This window comes from Podarcis gaigeae, assembly GCF_964106915.1.
Source record: "Podarcis gaigeae genome assembly, chromosome: 9".
Classification (NCBI taxonomy): domain Eukaryota; kingdom Metazoa; phylum Chordata; class Lepidosauria; order Squamata; family Lacertidae; genus Podarcis; species Podarcis gaigeae.
In genome coordinates, this window is record NC_139685.1 from 78660773 (window position 1) to 78685758 (window position 24986).

The 24986-nt window shown below is 47.9% G+C and overlaps 1 protein-coding gene and 2 long non-coding RNA genes across 10 annotated transcripts in view; 1 reads left to right on the forward strand and 2 right to left on the reverse strand.

Moving 5' to 3' along the window:
• The window catches only part of LOC310853040, a 484331-nt gene that overhangs the window by 269316 nt on the left and 190029 nt on the right, over window positions 1-24986 (reverse strand). The gene's annotated exons all lie outside the window — the stretch shown is intronic.
• The window catches only part of DYSF (dysferlin), a 180428-nt gene that overhangs the window by 54367 nt on the left and 101075 nt on the right, over window positions 1-24986 (forward strand). For all 8 annotated transcript variants that reach the window (XM_083757042.1, XM_083757038.1, XM_083757040.1 and 5 more), the window contains 11 exons: window positions 375-488; window positions 2162-2339; window positions 3446-3570; window positions 5427-5533; window positions 12754-12946; window positions 13586-13741; window positions 15474-15605; window positions 18481-18647; window positions 19617-19731; window positions 20445-20550; window positions 21779-21921. In XM_083757042.1, coding sequence (XP_083613168.1) covers window positions 375-488; window positions 2162-2339; window positions 3446-3570; window positions 5427-5533; window positions 12754-12946; window positions 13586-13741; window positions 15474-15605; window positions 18481-18647; window positions 19617-19731; window positions 20445-20550; window positions 21779-21921 — 1536 coding nt within the window. The remainder of the gene's footprint in view (window positions 1-374; window positions 489-2161; window positions 2340-3445; window positions 3571-5426; window positions 5534-12753; window positions 12947-13585; window positions 13742-15473; window positions 15606-18480; window positions 18648-19616; window positions 19732-20444; window positions 20551-21778; window positions 21922-24986) is intronic.
• The window catches only part of LOC310853044, a 182502-nt gene continuing 171541 nt past the window's right edge, over window positions 14026-24986 (reverse strand). Inside the window, exon 2 of the long non-coding RNA XR_014568521.1 lies at window positions 14026-14209. This is a non-coding gene — a long non-coding RNA (uncharacterized lncRNA). The remainder of the gene's footprint in view (window positions 14210-24986) is intronic.

The following is a 24986-nucleotide window of genomic DNA, read 5'->3' on the forward strand; positions in this document are numbered from 1 at the left end:
TTGTAGGTTCGAGCCCCACATGGGGCAGACTCATAGTCCTGCATTGCAGGGGGTTGGTCTGGATGACCCTCAGGGTCCCCTCCAACTGCAAGCTTCCACGATTCGAAGGGCCACTTTTTGGAAACCCCTATTTTCATGGGAGAAATGATGGAGTTATCCGACCCCTGAGCCGTCTGAAGGCAGCCTTGTATAGGGAAGTTAATGTTGTATTATGTTTTTCTATATGTTGGAAGCTGTCCCGAGCAGCTGGGGCAACCCAGTGAGATGTGCGGGGGCTATAAATGGGGAAATTATCATGATGCAATGGGATGTCCCTCGTTCCATGGGAGAAATGTTGGAGGACTTGGCTAGATCTCTTCTCCTCCACCCCCCAGGGAGAAGGGGTGGCTTATCGCGGCCGGTTGCTGGTGGAGCTGGAGACCAAGTTGGTGAACCACGTGGAGCAGAAGGTCGGGGACATCCCTCCTGATGACATTCTGCTGGTGGAGGTAAGACCCCCTTCCCTTTTGGACACAAGGCCAGGTCCTCCCAGAGACGTCAAAGAGCTGCCATTCTCTGCCGTCCAAACTCCTGCGCACACTCTCTCTCTCTCTCTCTCTCTCTCCCTGTGTCTGTCTGTCTCTCTGTGTTTTTTTAAAAAAAATATATTCTTTCAGTTGTGTTTTAAAATATATTCTTCTGGTCTGACCCACTTCTGTTCATCAGGAAAAAACCTCAGAAGTTCCTTCTGCGTCTTGAAGGATGGAAGAATCACCCAGAGAAAACAAACATACTCTGTTTTCTTTTTTTGTAATATACCGTATTTTTCGTTCCATAAGACGCACCTGACATAAGACGCACCTGGTTTTTAGAGGGGGAATGCAAGAAAAAAAGTATGCTTTAAAGGGAGGGCTGAGCAGAGCCTGTATGCATCCCAGCTCAGCGCTCCCTTTCACGAGCTGCGTGGAGTGTGTGTGCAGCGCTTGCAGGCTTTTCCCCAAGGAGGGAGAAGGGCAGCCCGTCAAAGCCCCCAAGAGCTGCACACACGCCCCGCGCGGCTCTTTAAAGGGTGCGCGGCTCTTGTGGGCTTTTCCGGGAGGTGGGGGAAGGGACTGAGGGGCTAAGCCAGCAGCTAGAACAGCAAGAGGGAGCGCTGCGCAGTGATCCCTCTCGCTGTTCTGGCTTCTGGGATAGCCATGCAGGCTGCATTCGCTCCATAAGACGCACACACATTTCCCCATACTTTTTTGGAGGGGGAAAAGTGCGTCTTATAGAGCGAAAAATACGGTAAGTTGAAAGGTGTATGTATCTATGTATAATATGTTTGTTTAGTGTTCTGGTTTGTGTTTGTAAGTACTGCATTTATCAATAAAAGTTAAAAAAAGGAGAAGAAGAAAGAATCACCCAGAGGTCCCTCCTGAGGCTGGTGGGCCGGGCGCTCGGAGCAGAATCCCAACACAAGGGAAAGACCGAAGTTTGTTGCCCAAAGTTGTTGAAAATATCGGAAAAAAATCTCAAAAATAATTGAGGTTTTGGAGCCATTTTTAAGGGGAATCACCCCAAATAGGGATTGCATTTTCCCAGACATTTCGACAATTTGCACCCAGATGCTGCTTCTGGAGGCCTATTTCTGGCTGTGAAAGTCCAGCAGGTCGATTGCTGCATGAGATTTGGAGGACAAGAGAGTTTTGCAAAATTTGGAAAAGTGACTCCTAAGTTTGATTTATTGATAATTAATAGTAATCATATGGTCCTTGCGGAGGCCTTCCAGCTCTACATTTCTAATAATAAAATAATGCAAAAGTGCTTTTGTCTCCGCAGCAACTCTCTTCCCGCTTTCAGGACTAGCTGGCCCTGGGGGAGGTGGATTATTATTATTATTATTATTATTATTATTATTATTATTATTAGCATTTCCCCCAAGGAAAGCACAAGGTGGTGTCCATGATTCTCTTCCCCCCATAATATCCTCACAACAACAACAACCTTGCAAGGTAGGGTTAGGCTGAGAGGAAGGTAGCGGCCAGCCCCCCAAGTGGGAATTTGAACCCCGCTCTTCCGGGTTCCACGTCCAGCCCTCTAACCACTGCACTGCACTGCCACGCTCCGACTTCTGGGTCTTCCAAGAGTCTGGCGGGCCCGATCCATGCCACCTGTCTCCTTCCTCTTCCCTGCATGGCAGAAGTACCTTCGCCGGAGGAAATACTCTCTCTTTGCTGCCTTCTATTCGGCCACCATGTTGCAGAACGTGGACGATGCCATCCAGTTTGAGGTCAGCGTGGGCAACTATGGCAACAAGTTTGACAGCACCTGCCTCCCTTTGGCCTCCACCACCCAGTACAGCCGGGCCGTGTTTGACGGTAAGGACTAAACAGAACAGACTAAAACAGATTAAAAGCTCCTACAAACTTTCTAAGCATCTGGCTTGTCTTGTCTAAGCAAGAATGCTTTCAGCAGGTGCCAAAAAGCGGGCAGTGAAGGCACCTGCTTGGGATCAAGTGGCAGGGAGTTCCAAAGGGCAGGTCCTGCTGCAGGGAACGATCAGGTTTTATAGAATCGCACAATTGTGCAGTCGGAAGGGTTCCCTGAGGGTCATCTAGTCCAACCCCCTGCAATGCAGGCACCACAGCACAATGGTCCCGGAGAGGCGGCCACCCAACCTTTCCATCAAGTAGGAAGAGTCCACCACCTTCGAGGGAGGCTGCTCTGCTGTCAAACAGTGCCAGGGATTCTTTAGCTGTGATTAACCTGCGGAACTCCCTCCCACTGGAAGTGGACACCATCTTGGATGGCTTTAAAAGAGGATTGGGCAAATTCATGGAGAAGAGAGCTATTGATGGCTCCTAGCCGAGATGGCTCTGCTCTGCCCTCCGCAGTCAGAGGCCTCAGTGTTTCCGAATCCCATTTTCTAGAAACTGCAGGAGGGGGAAGAGTGTCGCCCTTGTGTTTGAATCCCGCTTGCTGGTTTCTCATTAGGATATCTGCCTGGCCCCTGGGAGAAGAGGAAGCTGCAGACCCTCCAAGGGTCTCAATTTTCCAGGGACAGTCCGGGATTTACAGAAGCTGTCCCGGTTTCTGATCTGATCCCAGAATGTCCTGCTTTTCCTTAGGAAATCCCTATTTTCATTGGAGAAGTGCTGGAGGGGATGTGGTTATGTAACCCCCCCAAGCCAAGGACCCCCAAGCTATACAACCTTCAAAAGACATCGGAAGGCAAACATTCTGAAATGTTTAACCTTTTATTATATTTTAATGTATGTTGCAAGCTGCCCAGAGTCAGATGGGCGGGGTATCAATAGTAAGATTATTATCACGGAAGAGGACATCCCTATTTTCATTGCAGAAATGTTGGAGGGTGTGGACTAGATGGGCCATTGGCCTGATCTGGCAGAAAGTCAGATATATCTGTGTCTCCATCTCCTTGTCTCACTGGCTGGGGGCTTTTTGGTGTTTTCCATCCCTGTAGGCTGTCAGTATTACTACCTGCCGTGGGGCAACGTTAAACCGGTGGTGGTCCTTTCTTCCTACTGGGAAGACATCAGCCACAGGACCGACGTGCAGAACCGCCTCTGTGGCGCCGCGGACCAGCTGGTGAGTACCGTAAACGTCTCCCATTAACACGACCCGGAAGCTGTACTCCGGCTCCCTCGGCCAGTAAAGCGAGATGAGCGCTGCAACCCAGGAGTCGGCCACAAAGCCACTCCCGACCTAATGAGGGGGTGGGGTTGCGGGATCACGCCCCCAACTACAATCTCGCGGGGCTGGCGTCAGCCCCACGGGACTCAGGGATTCCCCTATCTCATACATATTCATCACCCTCAGCGCCAGCCAATCCGATGGCGCTGGGGGCGGGCTTGCCTAGTACACTTAAGGTCAGGGCAGGGGGGGAGGAACGCCATCACCTCCCCCAAATCTTGATGGGTAGTTCGTTAAAGGACTCCGGGGGGGCGTCGCCTCGTCCGAAACCTACGGAGGCTAGGGCCTAAAGCGCGCCCCCGAGCGGTAACCCCTCGGGGAGCGCCCCAGGGATGTGCATCTCGGGGTCTCCCCCTGTTGGTGCTTAACCCCTTCCGGTTAGTCCGGATAGTCTGTTAGGGCCAATGCCTAAAGCCAATACCGCTCTTACCTGTAATCAATAAAGTTGTGGCCATTTTTGCCCATTAACCTAAATTCTGGTGTCCGGTGTCTTTATTTACTCCACTTGTCGGAGGGGGCGGGTATAGCCACGCAACTGGACCTAATGGTTAGGGGTCCCTTTACCTTTAAGGAAAAGTGGGACATTCCGGAATCAAATCAGAAACTTCTCTAAATCAGGGACGTCCCTGGAAAACAGGGACCCTTTGGAGGGTCTGAGTTTGCCAAGCAGTGCCCCCTCTGAGCATAGGAGTGAGATGTTGCCAAGCCCTCCCTCCTGTCAGCAATTGGGCTGCAGCATCCTGCCCTCGCTGCAGTGCCAGGGAAGCCCCAAGTGGAGCGCACTGCAGTAACCCAGACTTGAAACAACCAGCGCATGAGCTGCTGTGGCAAACCTCTCCGTGTCCAGGAACGGCCATAGCTGGTGAAGCAGCCGCAGCCGCTCAAAGGCACTTCCAGCTGTTAACGGAGAAATCTCCGTTGTCCAAGGGCTCCCTTGGACAAAAACAAAGAAACAAGGAGACCAGCCAGGAATACCAGAGCAAAACAGCAGCCAGTCAGCTTGGTCTTTATTGAAGACTGTCGGGACAGGACTCCCACCTGCCACCAGGTGGAACAAGATGGAAGCCCCGAACAAAAGATCCCCCAAACTTTTATTAGCTGCTAATCCCCCTGTTACACCCCCCCAAACTACATCACTAATACATCATGGTTACATCATGAAAGGGGAGGTCTGGTGGCCGTAATCTGAGCATCCTGGACCCTGCCCCATGGTTCTCCTTGCCCTCCACCAAACACCCATCAAGTGTAACAAAAGAGATCTTTACATTTCCCCATTTCCCAGCCAAGTTAATCACACCCTTTTGTCTTCATCTGGGGTTGTTATTTATGGAATGGCTACCTGTCTGGCCCTCAGGTATCAGGATGCCAGGAATTATCACTCAGGCAGAGGGGCTGCTGAGTAGCTGAGCTCATGTGTCTGTAGGAATTTCTGAAGTTTTCCCAGTGAGCCAGTACATAGAGACATTTATCAGCAAATTCATACATTTGGTATCGTGCAGCAGAGGCCCTTTGAATAGCTAGGAAGAAACTGTGATGAAGTGTTTTGTGGGGACAAGTCACAAAAGTGATTGTGCTGATTTTGGTAGTGGGCTGCATGTGTATGATATCTGCTGGAACCTATACATTAATTCCTGCAACACAGCCCCCCCCCCCCGCTTGCGCACCCACAAGCTGGCAGTCTTGCCTAGTGGTCTGTGTGCACGTGTGACTCCAGCGGTGTGGTTTTTTCTCCCTCCTTCTCCCCAATGTAGGAAGAGAACTTGGCGCTGGTCCAGCTGGCCATCAAAGCCAAGTGCTCTGTGGGCGACCTGGACACCCTTGTCGCTCGGCTGATCGATGAGGTCATCGCGGACTGCAGGTAGGGGTCTGTGGAGCCACCAGCCTCTTTCTGTGGGGTTGTTACGAGCCGGGTTGTTTGGGTTGGAGGGGGTCCCTGGCAGCAAAGAATGCCCCCCTTCTGGCTGGGAGCATCGGCCGAGCCAAGGCACGGATTTGAAAAAGCGATACTTGAGGCAGGTCGTAAATTTCCACTCGGTGGGCTGTCTACCTGAATGGGCCTCTTTGTGTTTTGGGGCAGACCCTCAATCGGGCGCGGGGGGGGGGGGCAGACAGCCGCCTCCAGTTCACGGCCTCACGACTGGTTCCTAACTCATACCCTCCAACATATCTCCCAGGAAAACAGGAACGTCCTACAGCAGAATAATAATTTTACTTTTTATACCCCTCCCCTCTGACTGGGTTTCCCCAGCTTCCAAAATATATATAAACATAATAAAACATATATTTTTTTAAGCTTCCCTCTACAGGATTGCCTTCAGACGGCTCAGGGTCAGATAATTCCCTACCCTCCAACATTTCTCCCATGAAAATAGGGACATCCCGTCGCATAATGATAATTGTACTTTTTATACCCCACCCATCTGACTGACTTGCCCCAGCCGCTCTGGGCTGCTTCCAACATATAGAAAAACATACTAAAACATTCAACATGTTTTTTTAAAAAAACACTTCTCTATACAGGGCTGCCTTCAGAATAGAATAGAATAGAATAGAACAGAACAGAATAGAATAGAATAGAATAGAATAGAATTTATTATTTATACCTTGCACATCAGGCTGGGTCTCCCCAGCTACCCTGGACGGCTTCTGGATTAGTTGCGGTTTCTGGGTCGCCTTCAAAGGTAGCCCCACATAGAGCACATTGCAGTAGTCCAAGCGAGAGATAACTAGAGCATGCACCACTCTGGCCAGACAGTACGCGGGCAGGGAGGGTCTCAGCCTGCGCACCAGATGGAGCTGCCCTGGACACAGAACTGACCTGCGCCTCCATGGACAGCTCTGAGTCCAGAATGACTCCCAGGCTGCACACCTGGTCCTTCAGGGGCACAGTGACCCCATTCAGGACCAGGGATTCCCCCATACCCACCCTCCTCCTGTCCCCCCAAAACAGTACTTCTGTCTTGTCAGGATTCAACCTCAATCTGCTAGCCCCGATCCATCCTCTAACTGCCTCCAGACACTCACACAGGACCTTCACTGCCTTCACTGGTTCTGATTTCAAAGAGAGGTAGAGCTGGGTATCACCCGCATATTGATGGACACCCAACCCAACCCCCCTGATTATCTCTCCCAGCGGCTGCATGTAGATGTTGAAAAGCATGGGGGAGAGGACAGAAGTCTGAGGCACCCCCACAGATGACTCGGGGGTCACATAACTCCATACGTTCCAACATTTCTCCCATGAAAATAGGGACGTCCTAAGGAAATGAGGGATCAAATCAGAAACCAGAATGGCTTCTTTAAATCTTTAATTTCCCCTGGAAAATAGGGGCTCTTGGAGGGTCTGCTAACTGGGCATCTATGGCCTGTTCTCGACAGGTTTGCAAGAAAAACCATAAGGACCTGCAAGGATTGTGGTCGTTTCCCCTTTGAAGAGGCGGTGTGCCTTACAAAATACCCCCCCCCTCCCTGCAAAGAGTCCTTGGTTCTTGGGTGCACATTTGTGCCCTGTAGGCTTCTTTGTGTTTAAGGAATATCACATATTCCAGCATGCAGCGAGAGACTGAGAGAGAGGGGTGTGTGTGTGTGTGCTGGTCTCTTGCAACAAAAGGCATCTTGCATTGCCTGAAAAATTTAACAAGGGTGAAGCAGGCTTTGGTCCATGCAAGCTTCTCTCATGGAATCAAAGAAGGGTCAAGTGGGAAGGGACCCTGGGGTCATCCAGTCCAACCCTCTTCAATGCAGGAATCTCAGCTCAAGCATCCATGACAAATGGCCATCCAAACTCTGCTTATAAACCTCCAAGGAAGGAGAGTTGATCACCTCCCAAGGGAGTCTCTTCCACCGTCAAGCAGCTCTTAACTGCCCGAAAATTCTTCCTCATGTGGAGACAGAATCTCCTTTCTCTTCCTTTGAATCTGTTGGTTTGGAAACTCCCTTCTGGAGAAGCAGAAAACCACCTTGCTCCATCTTCTGTGTTTCAGATATTTGAAGAAGGCTACAAATGAGCAGAAGGGATAATAATAATAATAATAATAATAATAATAATAATAATAATAGATGATGATAATAATAAAATTGGTGATAATAAAATAAAAATAAAAAATCAATGATGATGATGATGATGATAATAATAATAAAATTGATAACAACAACAACAACCTATTACTTATACCCCGCCCATCTGGCCAGGCCTCCTCAGCCAATCCCCACAAAAGGAGATTGTAACTCAACAGAGGTGCTGGACTCTCCCTTCTCAGAGGTTTTGAAGCAGAGCTTGGATAGCCACCTGCCAGGGAACATTTAGTTGCGATTCCTGCGTTGCAGGGGGCTGGATTGGATGGCCTTTGGGGGTCCCTTCCAACCCTACCATTCTATGATTCTATGAATAAACTGCCTGGACTGCTGGCTTTTGAAGGGGTGGAAACCATAGGTTAGGCCAGGGGTAGGCAACCTAAGGCCCGGGGGCCGAATGCAGCCCAATTGCCTTCTCAATCTGGCCCATGGACTGTCCGGGAATCAGCATGTTTTTACATGAGTAGAATGTGTGCTTTTATTTAAAATGCATCTCTGTGTTATTTGTGGGGCATAGGAATTCGCTCATCCCCCCCAAAAAAATATAGTCCAGCCCCCCACATGGTCTGAGGGATGGTGGACTGGCCCTCGGCTGAAAAAGGTTGCTGAACCCTGGGTTAAAGTAAAGGTAAAGGGACCCCTGACCATTGGGTCCAGTCATGGCCGACTCTGGGATTGCAGCGCTCATCTTGTTTTATTGGCCAAGGGAGCCGGCGTGCAGCTTCCGGGTCATGTGGCCAGCATGACTAAGCCGCTTCTGGCGAACCAGAGCAGCGCACGGTAACGCTGTTTACCTTCCCGCTGGAGCGGTACCTGTTTATCTACTTGCACTTTGACGTGCTTTCGAACTGCTAGGTTGGCAGGAGCAGGGACTGAGCAACGGGAGCTCACCCCGTCGCGGGGATTCGAACCGCTGACCTTCTGATCGGCAAGTCCTAGGCTCTGTGGTTTAACCCACAGTGCCACCCGCGTCCCAAACCCTGGGTTAGGCAAAAGCTAAGTGGGAGCCACTGGCAAAGTCCAAATGGCACAGCTGGAAATGCTCCAGGAACAAACTGTTCGATATGCTGGATGGGTGTCACTGCATCTTCCTAGCTCCTGGTGTTTTTTCCTGAGCCCCCCAGAAGGAGTTTCTCTTGCTCTCTCTCTCTCTTTGCCCCCCTCGCTGATGCTTCTCCCCCCGATAAGAAGACGTGCTTGTTTCCAAACGGCCCAAGACACCCCTGGTCTGCTGCGCGTGTGTCATACGTGACCTGGGTCAATTCCCGGGACTTTGGTTTCCCGGAGGGAAGCCTCCTTCCAAGAAAAACTCAATGAAACCAGGGAGAGATATCGCTGGCGAAGCTGCCAAGCCAGAGTTTTGTGCAGGCTGGGCTCCTGGCCTCCCTCTCTCCCCCCCTGCCCTGTGGTCTGTTGCTTCCGCTTGGAATAAATCACTGAGCTACAGCAGCTGTCCTGGGAGAAGCGGAAATGATGTCGTGTCGATGGCAACAGCGGGGAAGGCGGCGGTTGCTCAATGCAGGGTAGTTTTGGTCCAAATAACAGGCAATAACTGGACAAAAGATGTCTCAGTGTCCAGAGTTGGCTCCTTTCCATCTTTTCACGGGAGACGGTCTTCGCTTTCAGCTCAAACCTTTGCTAAGTTCTCTTCTCCTTGCAGCTCAGAGCCAGGAGGTCCTGGAAGAACTCAGAGGGTAGTTCCTTGACAAATTGTTGCAAGAGGCAGACAGCACGGGGGGGGGGGGGAATTGAAGCATGAAATAAAATTGGCACGAGGCTCCAAGCCCAAAGGCTCCTTTGCAACGGAATGGCAGAGCTCTATTATGGACAAAGCTGAAAACAGAGCCCCCCCCCCTATTTTATAAAACTTAAACTGTTTGTTGCCTTTGATGCAAAGCATAGTCTAGGACGCGGGTGGCACTGTGGGTTAAACCACAGAGCCTAGGGCTTGCTGATCAGAAGGTCGGCGGTTCGAATCCCCCCAACGGGGTGAGCTCCCATTGCTCGGTCCCTATCATAGAATCATAGAATCATAGAGTTGGAAGAGACCACAAGGGCCATTGAGTCCAACCCCCTGCCAAGCAGGAAACACCGTCAGAGCACTCCTGACATATGGTTGTCAAGCCTCTGCTTAAAGACCTCCAAAGAAGGAGACTCCACCACACTCCTTGGCAGCAAATTCCACTGTCGAACAGCTCTTACTGTCAGGAAGTTCTTCCTAGTGTTTAGGTGGAATCTTCTTTCTTGTAGTTTGGATCCATTGCTCCGTGTCTGCTTCTCTGGAGCAGCAGAAAACAACCTTTCTCCCTCCTCTATGTGACATCCTTTTATATATTTGAACACGGCTATCATATCACCCCTTAACCTCCTCTTCTCCAGGCTAAACATGCCCAGCTCCCTTAGCCGTTCCTCATAAGGCATCGTTTCCAGGCCTTTGACCATTTTGGTTGCCCTCCTCTGGACACGTTCCAGTTTGTCAGTGTCCTTCTTGAACTATGGTGCCCAGAACTGGACACAGTACTCCAGGTGAGGTCTGACCAGAGCAGAATACAGTGGCACTATTACTTCCCTTGATCTAGATGCAATACTCCTGCCAACCTAGCAGTTCGAAAGCACGTCAAGGTGCAAGTAGACAAATAGGTACCGCTCCGGCGGGAAGGTAAACGGCATTTCCATGCGCTGCTCTGGTTCGCCAGAAGCAGCTTAGTCATGCTGGTCACATGACCCGGAAGCTGCACGCCGGCTCCCTTGGCCAATAAAATGAGATGAGCGCTGCAACCCCAGAGTCGTCCGCGACTGGACCTAATAGTCAGGGGGTCCCTTTACCTTTACCTATAGGCTGGGATAAGAAGTCCTTTGGCTTTAATTGGACCTGTATCGCCAGCTTCCGGGTTAGGGTGGGATATTTCATTTTTTAAAATCTGTATCATGTTGTTATATGTTGAAATAATTTAATTTGAAAAAAGAACCTGTGGCCTTATCAATCTGAATATGTCTGATCTTGGAAGCTGATCAGAGTTAGGGTTGGTTAGTACTTGGAAAGGAGCCAACTGGGAATACCAGGCGCCGTAGGTTCATTTTTTTTTTTTTTAAAGACAAGGAGCCAATGCACATTTACTCGGGAGCAGGGCTGGGGTTTCTGACAGGCATCTGAACAGGGTGCTAGGTTAGATGGGTCCCTTTGGACTGATCCAGTTCCAATGCCTTTGTTGTGTTTACCTTCTCGAACCCAAGAAGTTGATGGGAATAAAACTGTCCCTTGAAATTCACGCTTCTCCAAATTTTGTGGTAAAGGAAAGGGTGTCTTTAGGCGCATGTAAAGTGCATTTCCTTTTTTTTTTAATTAAATTTTGCATAAGTGTATTTCACAAACATACAACAGACAAAAATAAGTAGAACAAACAAGAAAAGAAAAGAAAAAACATAAAATACATACAACATAAACAATTCGACTTACATTAATTCTACAACAACATTGATCGACTTCACTTTATCTCGATTTCGGATAATGTTACCTTAATTATCTATCTGCTGTATCTATTCCAAAGTAAATTTTTTTACGTAGTAGGCGTTATCTCATGCCTACTGTGATTTTTATAAATACATATATATTTCTGATTAACATTTTGATTTTCCCCTTGTCTCTATTTCCATATATGTCCTAAATTTATCCCATTCATTGCTAAATTTTGTACTTTTTTGATTTCTTATTTTCTGTGTCAATTTTGCCAATTCCAAATAATCGGATAATTTAAATTGCCACTCCTTTAGTGTTGGGGTTTTTGATGTTTTCCAGCAAAGTGCATTTCCAATGGAGGGCAAAGAAAGGAAGGTATCAGATAGAGGCATGAAGGGTGGAAAGATTTCAGATTTGTTCAGGAAGGCAACCGATTCTGCTTTTCAAAAAGAAATGCTGACTCAAGATGCTTGTAGTCCACCTTTCCAAGCAAAGCTTCTGAAAGTTTCCAGCTTATATGATAAAAACAACACAATGCAATTCAGAATAATAAGTATCTCAGCACTAAAAGCAAGATAAATTAACACCCACCCCCCCGAGATGCTGGGAATTGAACCTGGAACCTTGTACTTGCAAGGCAGATGTTCTGCTACAGAGCTACGGCAGGGAGGAGCACCAACCTATTGCAAATATTAATATTGCACAGTTTCAAGCAATTGGATGCATAAAAATGGACTCCTTTTGGAAATACAAATTGTCCAGACCCAGAAATATGATGCAAAGATTTACTAACTAAAACTTCTCCCAAACAGGTACAAAACCAAATCAATGGTACATCCAAATGATTCCATGCTCAGCATCTTCTTTAGATATATAATATAATTCTAAACAGTCAAAAGTCTCTTTCCTTACAGCCTCCATCTGCCTGCATTCCAGCCTGAGGCTGTTTCTCCTCAAGAGGCATCATTAACACATCCTTCTTTGACTTTGCCCAGGAATAAAAGACCAAGACAACTCCCTTCAAAATGGAGATTTGCAATAGAATACCTTGATCGTGTGATCTAAGGTTAAACACTCACATGTAAGCTAGCAGAAAACGCTAACAGTTAATTATTTTTATTTTTTAATATATTTTTATTAGTTTCCAAATTTTTACAAATCCGTCCAAATTACTTTGAGTTATTGAGTTAATTATTAGCCTGTTAAACACCCAGTGAGTTTTCGTATACCTCAGGGGAATTTTCCAATGTCAAACCTTTCAACAATGCACATGCTGGCATTCTCTTTATAGATCTATCATTTTTATTAGATCTTCAAAAATATTCCCAAACATTTATCATCATATACACAATTTTCTTCTTCATTTCCCGATGTTTGCTTTTATACTTCTTTTTGCTAGGTGTTTTAAGCACATATAGAAACTCTGCATTTTAGTATGCAATTAAACTGTTATCCTTAAGATGTCCTCTCTGGGGTCAGCCTTGCATCAGGAGGTCCTTCTTGGCAAATGCTTGGGGTGATTCCCTTCTGTTCTTTGCCCTCCACAGCCAGCCGCTGGTGGACGTCACCCAGAAGCCAACTAGCACCCATCTAGACAAGTTCCTGTATCGCTTCCGCAGCACCAATCTCAACCAGATTGTCGAGGCAGCTCTGAGGTTGAAGCATGAAGACTCTGACCTGCAGATGGTGCTGGACCAGGCGGAAGACTGGCTCTCCAGGCTGAAATCCATGGCGGAGGAGGTGAGGGCCTTGCCCCGCATTCGTTCATTTTGTAAAGTTTGCACATCACTTGCTTCTATAAAAAAAACCCTCAAAGTGGTTTGCGAAAAAGATAAAACAAGAGGAATGGTCAACAATAATTGAAGGCTTTTGAAAAGTTAAAATAACTTTTGGATAGTTGAAACCAGTTTTCTAAACATCTGGGCAGGGCCGGATTTAGGTTTGATGAGGCCCTAAGCTACTGAAGTTATGGGGCCTTTTATATGTCCAGCTGTCCTTTGTCAACAACAAATTGTCGCTGTTTTTTGTGTTGAATATATGCTATATAGTAATTTATGGACTCAATAGGTATCTAAAGCCATTTGCACATGTTGCCCTGCAACCAGTCCATGCAGAATGTAGTCGCCCTCTTTTCCGCCTGGCTTTTCTCATGAGCAGGATTGCCATACATTATTCGATTTTCCTGGACATATCTGGAATACTGTGGTTGACAGCAGTGTCTGGGTGAAAATCGAGGAAATGTCTGGGAAATTCCGGGCGTATGGCAGCCCGTGTGAGTGCCATTTCTTTGTCATTTCCCCATCAAAATAGCTTAAAAATGCCTTTTTCGTGATCTTGCCCCAAAAGCTCAACAGCTTTGCCCCCAAACCTCTCTTCCAGCCTCAGAACAGCCTGCCGGACGTGGTCATCTGGATGCTTCAGGGCGACCGGCGCGTGGCTTACGCCCGGGTGCCAGCCCACGAGGTGCTCTTTTCCCGGAGCGGGGCCAGTTGCTGTGGCAAAAACTGCGGGAAGCTCCAGACCATTTTCTTGAAGGTAGGCTCCGTCGGCGCCAAAATGTCTTTAAGGAAAAAGGAAAGAAAATCAATTCCTTTTGTGAAATGTTTAGGGCGCCGGATTGCAGAAACAACGACCTCGACGCGGTTTTGCAAAGAGAGAAAACTGTCAAATGGTTGGGATAAGTACACAGTGATACTTTAAAATGTAATGTTATAGAAAAATCTAGGTGTGAGGCTGCTCAGTCACCCAGCTGGTCGGGCAGCAGAGCCCCCGGGTCCCTGCGGAATAAAGGAAGGAGTCCAGCCACCAACCGGAGCAAATAGCTGTAGACCAAAGTTTATTGCACAACAGGTTCAAAGAGGAATTTTGAACCCCAAGGATGGGGTGACAAGGACTTTTAAAACTTTCCCACCATATCCCAGAATACAGTTCGTACAGCATCATTGCTACATCACTGACAGGTCAGAAAAGGGGAGGGGTAGACAGGGATTACACTAGTTTAACCTTGGCAAACATGTCCTGACACATCTCTTAACACCTATCAAGTACCTATCACCAAAGAACAATAGAACTCTTTACATATCCTTGTCCTGGGGCAAGTCCTTTCGACTTGACAGCTCAGGGAAGATACCTAACTTTATAAATTCATATAAAATCAGTAGCTTGGCCAGTTCTCTTCATTCCAATGCCATTTTGGCCTTAGAGGAAAGGACTCCTTCACCTTTCTCTCCTGCCATAATCCCTCAAGCATGAGGGCACATACACCCCACCCCACCCAGGGAGTGCCCAAGGGTGGCAATCGCTGAGCTGATGTTGTTTAGCTGTGTCCGACTCTTCGTGACCCCCTGGACCAGAGCACGCCAGGCACTCCTGTCTTCCGCTGCCTCCCGCAGTTTGGTCAAACTCATGCTGGTAACTTCGAGAACACTGTCCCACCATCTCGTCCTCTGTCATCCCCTTCTCCTTGTGCCCTTTATCTTTCCCAACTTCAGGGTCTTTTCTAGGGAGTCTTTTCTTCTCATGAGGTGGCCAAAGTCTTGGAGCCGCAGCTTCAGGATCTGTACTTCCAGTGAGCACTCAGGGCTGATTTCCTTCAGAATGGATCGGTTTGATCTTCTTGCAGTCCATGGGACTCTCAGGAGTCTCCTCCAGCACCATAATTCAAAAGCATCCATTCTTCGGCAATCAGCCTTCTTTATGGTCCAGCTCTCACTTCCATACATCACTACTGGGAAAACCAGAGCTTGAACTATACGGACCTTTGTTGGCAAGGTGATGTCTCTGCTTTTTAAGATGCTGTCTAGGTTTGTCATTGCTTTTCTCCCAAGAAGCAGGCGTCTTTTAATTTCGTGGCTGCTGTCACCATCTGCAGTGATCATGGAGCCCAAGAAAGTAAAATCTCTCACTGCCTCCATTTCTTCCCCTTCTATTTGCCAGGAGGTGATGGGACCAGTGGCCATGATCTTTTTTTTTTTTGATGTTGAGCTTCAGACCATATTTTGCACTCTCCTCTTTCACAGCTGGTGCCCCAAAGAGTACCTATGTAGATATCAACCAGCAGGGAGTTCCCAAGTTTAGGCACCACCAAACGAAATGATTGGGTTCTTACAAAGGCAGAGTGGCTGTTCCTTGACACCCCAAAATAGGGATGGGATGAGACTTGTGGTGGGGGGTGGAGTAGGGCTTTTGACAAGAGCTGTGATCCAGCCGTCGCCTGGAAGGCAGAGGGATGCTGGATTTTGACGGCTTCTTCTCGGTTTTGTCTCAGTGTCCTCAAGGAGAGGTGATGGGGCCCAGGATCCCGGCCCAGATCCGGGTGCAACTGTGGCTGGGGCTGGCTGTGGACGAGAAGGAATTCAACAAGTCAGCCGAGGGGAGGCTCTCGGTCTTCGCTGAAACGGTGAGCCAAATCCTCTTTGGGTTGAGCTAGGCTTGGACTGCGTGGAGTCATAGACTGGCAGAGCTGGAAGGGAATCACAAACCCTCCAAGCACCCCTATTTTCCAGGGACAGCCCTGGATTTACAGAAGCCATCCTGGTTTCTGATTTCATTCTGGAATGTCCTGCTTTTCCTTAGTACATCCCTATATTCATCAGAGAAATGTTGGAGGGTCTGGGGTCATGCGACCCCCGAGCCAAGGAGATAAGGAACTAGACAACCTTTACAAGACACCTGAAGGCAGCCATTTGCGTGGCGAGTTCCCGCCCCCCCAGAGGAAATAAAGACACATAAGGCCACAACTTTATTGGTTACAGGTGATGAGTGGTATTGGCTTGGGCATTGGTCCTAACCGACTATTTCCGACTTCAGCCCGTCCGCTTGAAGTCCAGGAAGGGTTAACCACCAGTAGGGGGAGTCCTGCTGATGCACATCAACTAGGAACTCCCCCGGGGTCACCGATAGGGGGCGTGCCTTAGGCCCTCACCTCCCCAGGCTTCAGACAGGGCCACGCCCCCCGGGATCCTTTACCGGTCTACCCTTCAATATGTGGGGCAGGTGATGGCACTTCCTCCCCTCTTCCATCTACAGAATAATACCAATGCCTAAGCGCCAGTACCAAGGAAGTTGTGACGATTTGCTACGAGGTAGGCGAAAACCAAGTGGCTGGTGCCAATTTGCCAAGTTGAAAGATTCCTACCAGGCCCCTCAACGGCGACAAACTGAGGTCCATAGCAAGGTCAAGGAACGAAAACCTTATAGGGTGGGAGGGTGGGAAACAGAAACAGCTGGTGGGGGGCAAAAGTGGGAGATCCCCGGCCGCACCTGCCTTAAATCGGGCAGGCCACGCCCCCAGACCAGCCGATTGGCTGGCCAGGGGGTGACGTGGCCGGGGATTCCCCCAATCGCAAGGGGGCTGGGCCGTGAAGCCCGCAACTCCACCTCCTCTGCAGGGTGGAAGTGGCTTTATAGTTTTATTATGTTTTTATATATGTTGAAAGTAATAATAATAATGACTGGATGTCCCTATTTTCATTGGAGAAATGTTGGATGGTCTGGAATCACAGCTGTCTGGCCTCTGCTTAAAAACTTCCAAGAAGGGGAGAGCCCACTACTTTCCCTTTCCACTGTTGAATACTTCTTGTTACCACTGGTATGAAGGACATTTGTTGTTTTTTTGTTTTTACCTTTAAAAAACCTTTGCACCCAAAACTCATTTTTATTTGCACCTAATTAAAATATCCTTCTGTTTGTGCATCCACGCGGCTTGTTTTCAAAGGAGATCTTTAGTCCCCTCTCCGCTTGTAGCCCTTCAGCTGAAATGGAGAATTACGCTTTTAGTCCTCATGATTACAAGGGGTCTTTATAGGAGTATAGCATCTAGATCAAGGGAAGTAATAGTGCCACTGTATTCTGCTCTGGTCAGACCTCACCTGGAGTACTGTGTCCAGTTCTGGGCACCATAGTTCAAGAAGGACACTGACAAACTGGAACGTGTCCAGAGGAGGGCAACCAAAATGGTCAAAGGCCTGGAAACGATGCCTTATGAGGAACGGCTAAGGGAGCTGGGCATGTTTAGCCTGGAGAAGAGGAGGTTAAGGGGTGATATGATAGCCATGTTCAAATATATAAAAGGATGTCACATAGAGGAGGGAGAAAGGTTGTTTTCTGCTGCTCCAGAGAAGCGGACACGGAGCAATGGATCCAAACTACAAGAAAGAAGATTCCACCTAAACATGAGGAAGAACTTCCTGACAGTAAGAGCTGTTCGACAGTGGAATTTGCTGCCAAGGAGTGTGGTGGAGTCTCCTTCTTTGGAGGTCTTTAAGCAGAGGCTTGACAACCATATGTCAGGAGTGCTCTGATGGTGTTTCCTGCTTGGCAGGGGGTTGGACTCGATGGCCCTTGTGGTCTCTTCCAACTCTATGATTCTATGATTCTATTCTATGATTCTATGATTCTAGCCCTCGATAAGGGCAAGTCCATGTTTCCTTGACTGGTACCTTCAGACAGGCAGATGCATAAAATACATGGAATCACCCGGAGGTGTTTTGGGGAAGATTGTTGCAGACACTTACCTGCATGTAAGTCACAGGGAACTGAATGGGATGGCCCTAAACGGCCTCGGCTCAGTATACCTGAAGGAGCGTCTCCACCCTCATCGTTCTGCCTGGACTCTGAGGTCCAGTGCTGAGGGCCCTCTGGCGGTTCCCTCCCTGCAAGAAGTGGGGTTACAGGGAACCAGGCAGAGGGCCTTCTCGGTAGTGGCGCCCGCCCTGTGGAACGCCCTCCCATCAGATGTCAAAGAGATAAACAACTACCTGACATTTAGAAGACATCTGAAGGCAGCCCTGTTCAGGGAAGTTTTTAATGTGTGACATCTTAGTGTATTTTTAATCTTTGTTGGAAGCCGCCCAGAGTGGCTGGGGAAGCCCAGCCAGATGGGCGGGGTACAAATAATAAATTATTATTATTATTATTATTATTATTATTATTATTATTATTATTATCCTTTCAGGAGTTTTTGAACAGTGAAACATACAAAAGCAAAGCTTTTTGGCCAGTGAAGCAAATGCATCCCTCTCCTATGATACACAGCATCTAAGGGCAACTCAATGACACAAAGGCACATTTTCTATCAGCTTAGACATTTTCCTCTTGCAATAACGCCAGTGTTTCACAGGGTTTCCTGTGTGTGTGTGTGTGTGTGTGTGTGTGTGTGTGTGTGTAGGGGTGTGTGTGTCAGGGTCTGTCCTCGTTGGGGATTGCCTCACCCTTTTCCTTGCTTCTTCTCCATTAAGACATTCCCCCTTCCTCCTTTCTCTTTCCCGTCTCAGTATGAAAACCAGACCAAGCTGGCCTTGGTTGGGAACTGGGGGACCACCGGCTTGACCTACCCCAAGTACTCGGATGTCACCGGGAAGATTAAGCTGCCAAAGGACAGCTTCAGACCCTCCACTGGCTGGGCCTGGGCTGGAGACTGGTTCGTCAGCCCCGAGAAGACGTGAGTACAAAGAATTGGGGTTGTCGAGTTGGAAGGGACCCCCAAGGCTCATCTAGTCCACCCCCCCACAATGCAGGAATCTCAGCTAAAGCATCCCTGGCAGATCGCCATCCAGATGGCTTAAAAACCTCCAAGGAAGGCGAGGCCACTTGCAAGGGGGGCTGAATGAATTTTATTATTTCGGTCACAGACCAGTTCCAGCCCACATACAATATCAAGGAAGTCATAAAACACGATAGGGATACATTTGAATTTGCAATTAGGTATAACAGGGACAATACAGATATAGCAACAGTTAAATATATATATAAATTAAAACTTAGTCACTAACGTATAACCTAAAATTATCATTTAAAACCTTAATCGTTATGATAGCACAGCTTGTTCCCTAAGTTTTATGGCAAATGCACAGAATTTGGCTACCCTTAACGTGATCTCAGGATCCTTGTCCTCTACCAGGGATTTTAGACATTGAAGTTTGGATTCATCTGGAGATTTTTGCATAGCACGGGTAATAAATACTGAGCGTATATCCCCGTAGAAACGGCAGCGTAACAAGGCATGAGAGACAGTTTCTACCTCCATCAAGCCGCAGGGGCAGATTCGTTCCGCATATGGTTTACCCTCAAATCTGCCCTAGCAAGGGAGACTGTTCCATTGTCGAAGAGCTCTTAAAGTTCTTCTTGATGTTGAGTCGGAATCTCTTTTCTTGTTGTTTGAAGCCATGGGTTCGAGTCCTACGCTCCGGAGCAGGAGAAAACAAGCTTGTTCCCTCTTCTGTTCAATGGCCCTTGAGATACGATAGTTTGAGAATTATCAGCTGTTCGGCCCTCTGCTGCTCTTGCTTAGCACCAGTGGAATTTTCCAATGGTACCCCACTAGCAGTACACATATGGAGATATTTTTGGTGTCAATGCACAGCGAAACAATGATACTTACCACTCCCCATTGTCTCTCCACCCAACACAGGCTGCTGTACGATGTGGATGCTGGACACATGAGCTTCGTGGAGGAAGTATTCGAGAATCAAGTGCGCCTTCCTGGCGGTCAGTGGATCCACATGGCGGAGGCCTACACTGATGTGGTGAGAAACCCCCTCTTGGGATGCTTCTGTAGAAACTGGCTCGTTGTGTGGGAATGTTCAGGGATGCAGGAGAGGATATATGGTTTTGATTATAGCCTTTCCAACTTGTGTTAACAACTTCACAATTTAGAAGAGTAACATTCCCCCTTTTAAACTTGCAGTGGATGCATTTGCTCAGGCTCGTTAAAGCCTCTCTAATAACTGTTCTGGTATTTCCCCCTTATTCCCTCAAAAAAGATAAGACACGACACAGTCTTCTATATAGGATAAAAAGCTTTACTCACACATCATTCTGTTCACAATAGGATCCCAGAAGGCAGACTTAGAAAAGTAACATATACCTAGAAATTATCTCATAAGAAGACAGTCCCTTTGTCCTCTCTTGGACAGCATCTATGGCTAAGCAGATGTTGCTTCTTCGATGCATGTAGTCAAAAGGAGAGAGATGGCTGCCCTGCCCTATGCTTTTGTCGTTACCTGCACAGGTGAGGCCACGCCCACCTCTAGTCACATGCAGAGGAAGTCTGTCCCAGGAAGTTTACCTGCTGGCTGGACAAACATTCCTCCCCATGTGTAAACATGTTCACTCTAGGAAAGTTGTACTTGACTGCTCTTGTGTTTCACATCCCACACGTTGGTTTAGGGGAGCTTTCCACAACCGCCACCCTTTGGAAAAGGACTGGGTTTCACGGGCTCCCTCTCTTTTTTTCCAGAACGGGGAGAAAGTCCTGTCTAAGGATGAGATTGAGTGTCCAATGGGATGGAAATGGGAAGACGTGGAATGGGACACGGATCTCAACAGAGCAGTCGATGAGAGAGGTATTTTGGAGGAGGGGGATCCCTGTTGCATTTAAATCTCCTTTACTCTGTCTTCCGTGGCAATCATCCCTTGGTGGGCAGAACCTTCTCTTGGAGATTCAGTCTTCCTGGGGTTTCATTACCATCAAGTCAGCAGACTCAACTGGTGGGCTTTGGGCGGTGCAGATGTTCCAAGCGCAGTTCCACACGCTAAACCTTTTGAAATCTGACCCGTTTTCCAAGATACTGCCCCCGTGTTTTCACCCCACTGAGATTGCCAAGTGTGAAGCGGTCCCGCTTGCCAGCTTAAGAGGTCAGGTGTTCCTTCTGGCCACTTCCATGCCCACCTTCATGTTCTTTTTAAAAAAAATGTTTTCATGTTTTATTTAAGCATATTTACAAACAAACAAGCAAACAAACAAGGTACACACACTTAACTCCGAAAACCGAAGAGAGTAAAGGATGACGTACCACACCCATTTGACTCCCGTCCACCAGCACTCTTGATCTTTGGATTTGATATCCCGCCTTTCACTCCCTTTTAAGGAGTCTCAAAGCGGTTAATATTCTCCTTTCCCTTCCTCCCCCACAACAAACACTCTGTGAGGTGAGTGGGGCTGAGAGACTTCAGAGAAGTGTGACTGGCCCAAGGTCACCCAGCAGCTGCATGTGGAGGAGCGGAGACGCGAACCCGGTTCACCAGATTACGAGACTACCGCTCTTAACCACTACACCACACTGGCTCTCCTTGGAGTCATTTAAGTTCTTATTTACACTGCATATCATTTATCGCTGTAATTACTTGTTTTATAGTACTGTTCTGGTATAACATCAAGTCACCTTACAAGCTTAGTCTAAACATATCAGCATGTTATCTTTACAGCAGTGTTTGTTCACATATTCTTCAAACCATAACCATTGCACCCTTAATTTCTGGTGTGTTTGATATCTTATTACCGCAGTGAATTTTGCCAGTTCTATAAACTCTATTAGTTTAATTAACCAATCCTCTTTTGTAGGTATGTGATTTCCTTTCCAGTTCTTTCCAAGGAGTATTCTGGCTGCTGCGATTGCAAATAGGAATAGTTTTCTCCTATCTTGTGGTACCTCCTTTCCAACTCTGCTCAGCAAGAATTGTCTTGGGTGTTCCCCCTATAGATATTCTGAGCATCTTTTTTAATTCTTCAGGCATGCAGCTCCATTTTTTTTTCTTTACTTTTTCGCATATCTTATCTGTCTTGTCTCCAAGGGTGGGAATACGGCTTGACCATCCCGCCAGACCACAGGCCGAAGTCCTGGGTGCCGGCAGAGAAAATGTACCACACGAACCGGCGCAGGCGATGGGTGAGGCTTCGCAGGAGGGACCTGGCGCAGAGAGAAGCTGTGAAGAAGGTACACCTTTTTGGGGGGGTGAGGTTGTGGGTGCAAGAAAAGGGAGAGCATGCCAAGCCAAGCAAACTGCCTCGCCAGAGTGGTGCATGCTCTGGTTATCTCCCGCTTGGACTACTGCAATGCATTCTACGTGGGGCTACCTTGGAAAGTGACCCAGAAACTACAACTAATCCAGCATGTGGCAGCCAGACTTGGGGACTGGGAGCGGCTGCCGAGACCACATAACACCGATCTTGAAAGACCTACATTGGCTCCCAGTACGTTTCCAAGCACAATTCAAAGTGTTGGTGCTGACCTTGAAAGCCCTAAACAGCCTTGGCCCAGTATACCTGAAGGAGCATCTCCACCCCCATCGTTCTGCCCGGACACTGAGGTCCAGCTCCGAGGGCCTTCTGGCAGTTCCCTCACTGCAAGAAATGAGGTTACAGGGAACCAGGCAGAGGGCCTTCTTGGTGGTGGCGCCCTCCATGTGGAATGCCCTCCCACCAGATGTCAAAGAGATAAACAACTACCTGACATTTAGAAGATTTCTGAAGGCAGCCCTGTTCAGGGAAGCTTTTAATGTGTGACATTTTAATGTATTTTTAATCTTTGTTGGAAGCTGCCCAGAGTGGCTGGGGAAACCCAGCCAGATGGGTGGGGTACAAATAATAAATTATTATTATTATTATTATTATAGAATCATAGAATGGTAGAGTCGGAAGGGACCCCAAAGGCCATTTAGGCCAACCCCTTGCGATGCAGGAATCTCAACCAGATCACCCACGACAGGCGGCCACACAACCTCTGCTTAAAAAACCTCTCTTGGTTGCTGGACAATGTCAGCACTGACAGACAACAAGCAATGGCCCTCCAGGATTTCAGACAGGACATTCCCTTTCTTTTCTTTTCTTTTCTTTTTTCTTTTTGGTAAATTTATTTTTTTGGGTTTTTCAAATTAAAATTTTCCAATAACATATCAACATACAATATACTCCTTGCCCTCCACCAAACACCCATCAAGTGTAATAAAAGAGATCTTTACATTTCCCTGTTTCCCAGCCAAGTTCATCACACCCTTTTGTCTTCATCTGGGTTTGCTATTTGTGGGATGACTGCCTGTCTGGCCCTCAGGTATCAGGATGCCAGGAATTATCACTCAGGCAGAGGGGCTGCTGAGTAGCTGAGCTCACAGGTCTATATGAATTTCTGAAGTTTTCCCTGTGAGCCAGTACATAGATCCATGGATCGGTGAATTCTTACATTTGGTATCGTGCAGCAAAGGCCCTTTGAATAGATAGGAAGAAACTGTGATGTAGTGTTTTGTGGGGACAAGTCACAAAAGTCACAAAAGTGATTGTGCTGGTTTTGGTAGTGCGCTGCATGTGCATGATATCCGCTGGAGGGGCAACCCCCCCCCCCAACCTATACATAAATTCCTGCAACAGTGTGGTAAACCTGTTGATGACTGTTAAGGACTGCAATTAGTCCTACAGGAAAAAGCAAGGGACTTTTCCTAGGAGGTGAGGATTGGAGTTAGTTGGGCTTCCTTCAGCTCTTCTCTAGGGGTCTCCCTTGCACAGCAAATCCACCAGTGCAGAGGGAAACCCCCAGAAGTTTTATTTGCTGCTTTTAAACCTTTAAATCGAAAGAGACCCATGATGATGGTGGGGAAGAGGGGCTAGGAAGATGCTGCGAGGGGGACCAGGTGGAGACTCAGCCCTTTGGGATGCATTTTCCTGGTCCGGAGTACCTGGTTTTTTTAAAATCTGAAAGGCCCTCATTCCATGAAAGACTCACAAAGGGCTTATCCGCAGTCACTTTTCCTCTGCCGTTTCCAGGCACACTAAGCACCCGAAAGCTGTGTCTCTGCGCTCTCTTGTTTTTATCTGTATTATTATTGTCTGTATTGCATTAGGGTAAAGTAACTGCCTTTTGGTTCCAGAGGGTACAGCTACTATTGGTTCATTTAAGCTGCTGTATTTGGATCCTCTGTCTTATTGGTTTCCTCCAAAAGGCAGGACTGTGATTGCCTGAGATTGTTCCCTCCAAAATGTATCCTTTCTAGCTTGTTCCCTGTCCCTATAAATGTAGCTCTCCCCTCCTCAAGTCTCAGTCTTGTTTGCTTTAATAAAGAAGTGTTACTAGAGAACTGTCTCCAGCATATTATGTCAAGAGAGCTGAAATCACAAACCCCACGTCACAACACTAAGCATTCCACTCTCCCACCACCAATGGCAGGATTTGTCTCTCCTATGTCAGTTGGCGGAAGAATGGGCTGACTCTGAGGATGTGCACAGACGTGCCGCTGCGGGTTGCGGACGCTGCGGGTTATGAACGTACATCCTGCATGGATCACATTCACAACCTGAGAGTCCACTGTATATCATTTCCCAGTGAGCTTTAACCTTACTACAAGACCACCACATATGATAATAATAATAATAATTTATTTATATCCCACCCTCCTCAGCCGAAGCCGGGCTCAGAGCGGCTAACAACAGTAAAATGATACAACATTCTAAAATCATTTCATTATAAAAACAGTTCAAATCAGATTAATGGCAACCATTGGGCTAGAGTTCTGTGAGGATTACAGAAGGAGGGGGTCAGACTGTGCCTTTGCCTGGTGGAACAGCTCTGTCTTGCAAGCCCTGCAGAAAGATGTCAAGTCCCGCAGGGCCCTAGTCACTTGTGACAGAGCGTTCCACCAGATCGGGGCCACGGCCGAAAAAACCCTGGCTCTGGTTGAGGCCAGCCTAACCTCTCTGTAGCCTGGGACCTCCAAGATGTTTTTGTTTGAAGACTGTACGTTCCTCTGTGGGACATACCAGGAGAGGCGGTCCCATTGGTACGAGGGTCCTAGGCCGCATAGGGCTTTAAAGGTTAAAACCAGCACCTTAAACCTGATCCTGTACTCCACCGGGAGCCAGTGCAGCTGGTATAGCACCGGATGAATGTGATCTCTAAGCGAAGACCCCGTAAGGAGTCTCGCCGCGGCATTCTGCACCCGCTGGAGTTTCTGGGTCAGTCTCAAGGGCAGCCCCATGTAGAGCGAGTTACAATAATCCAGTCTGGAGGTGACT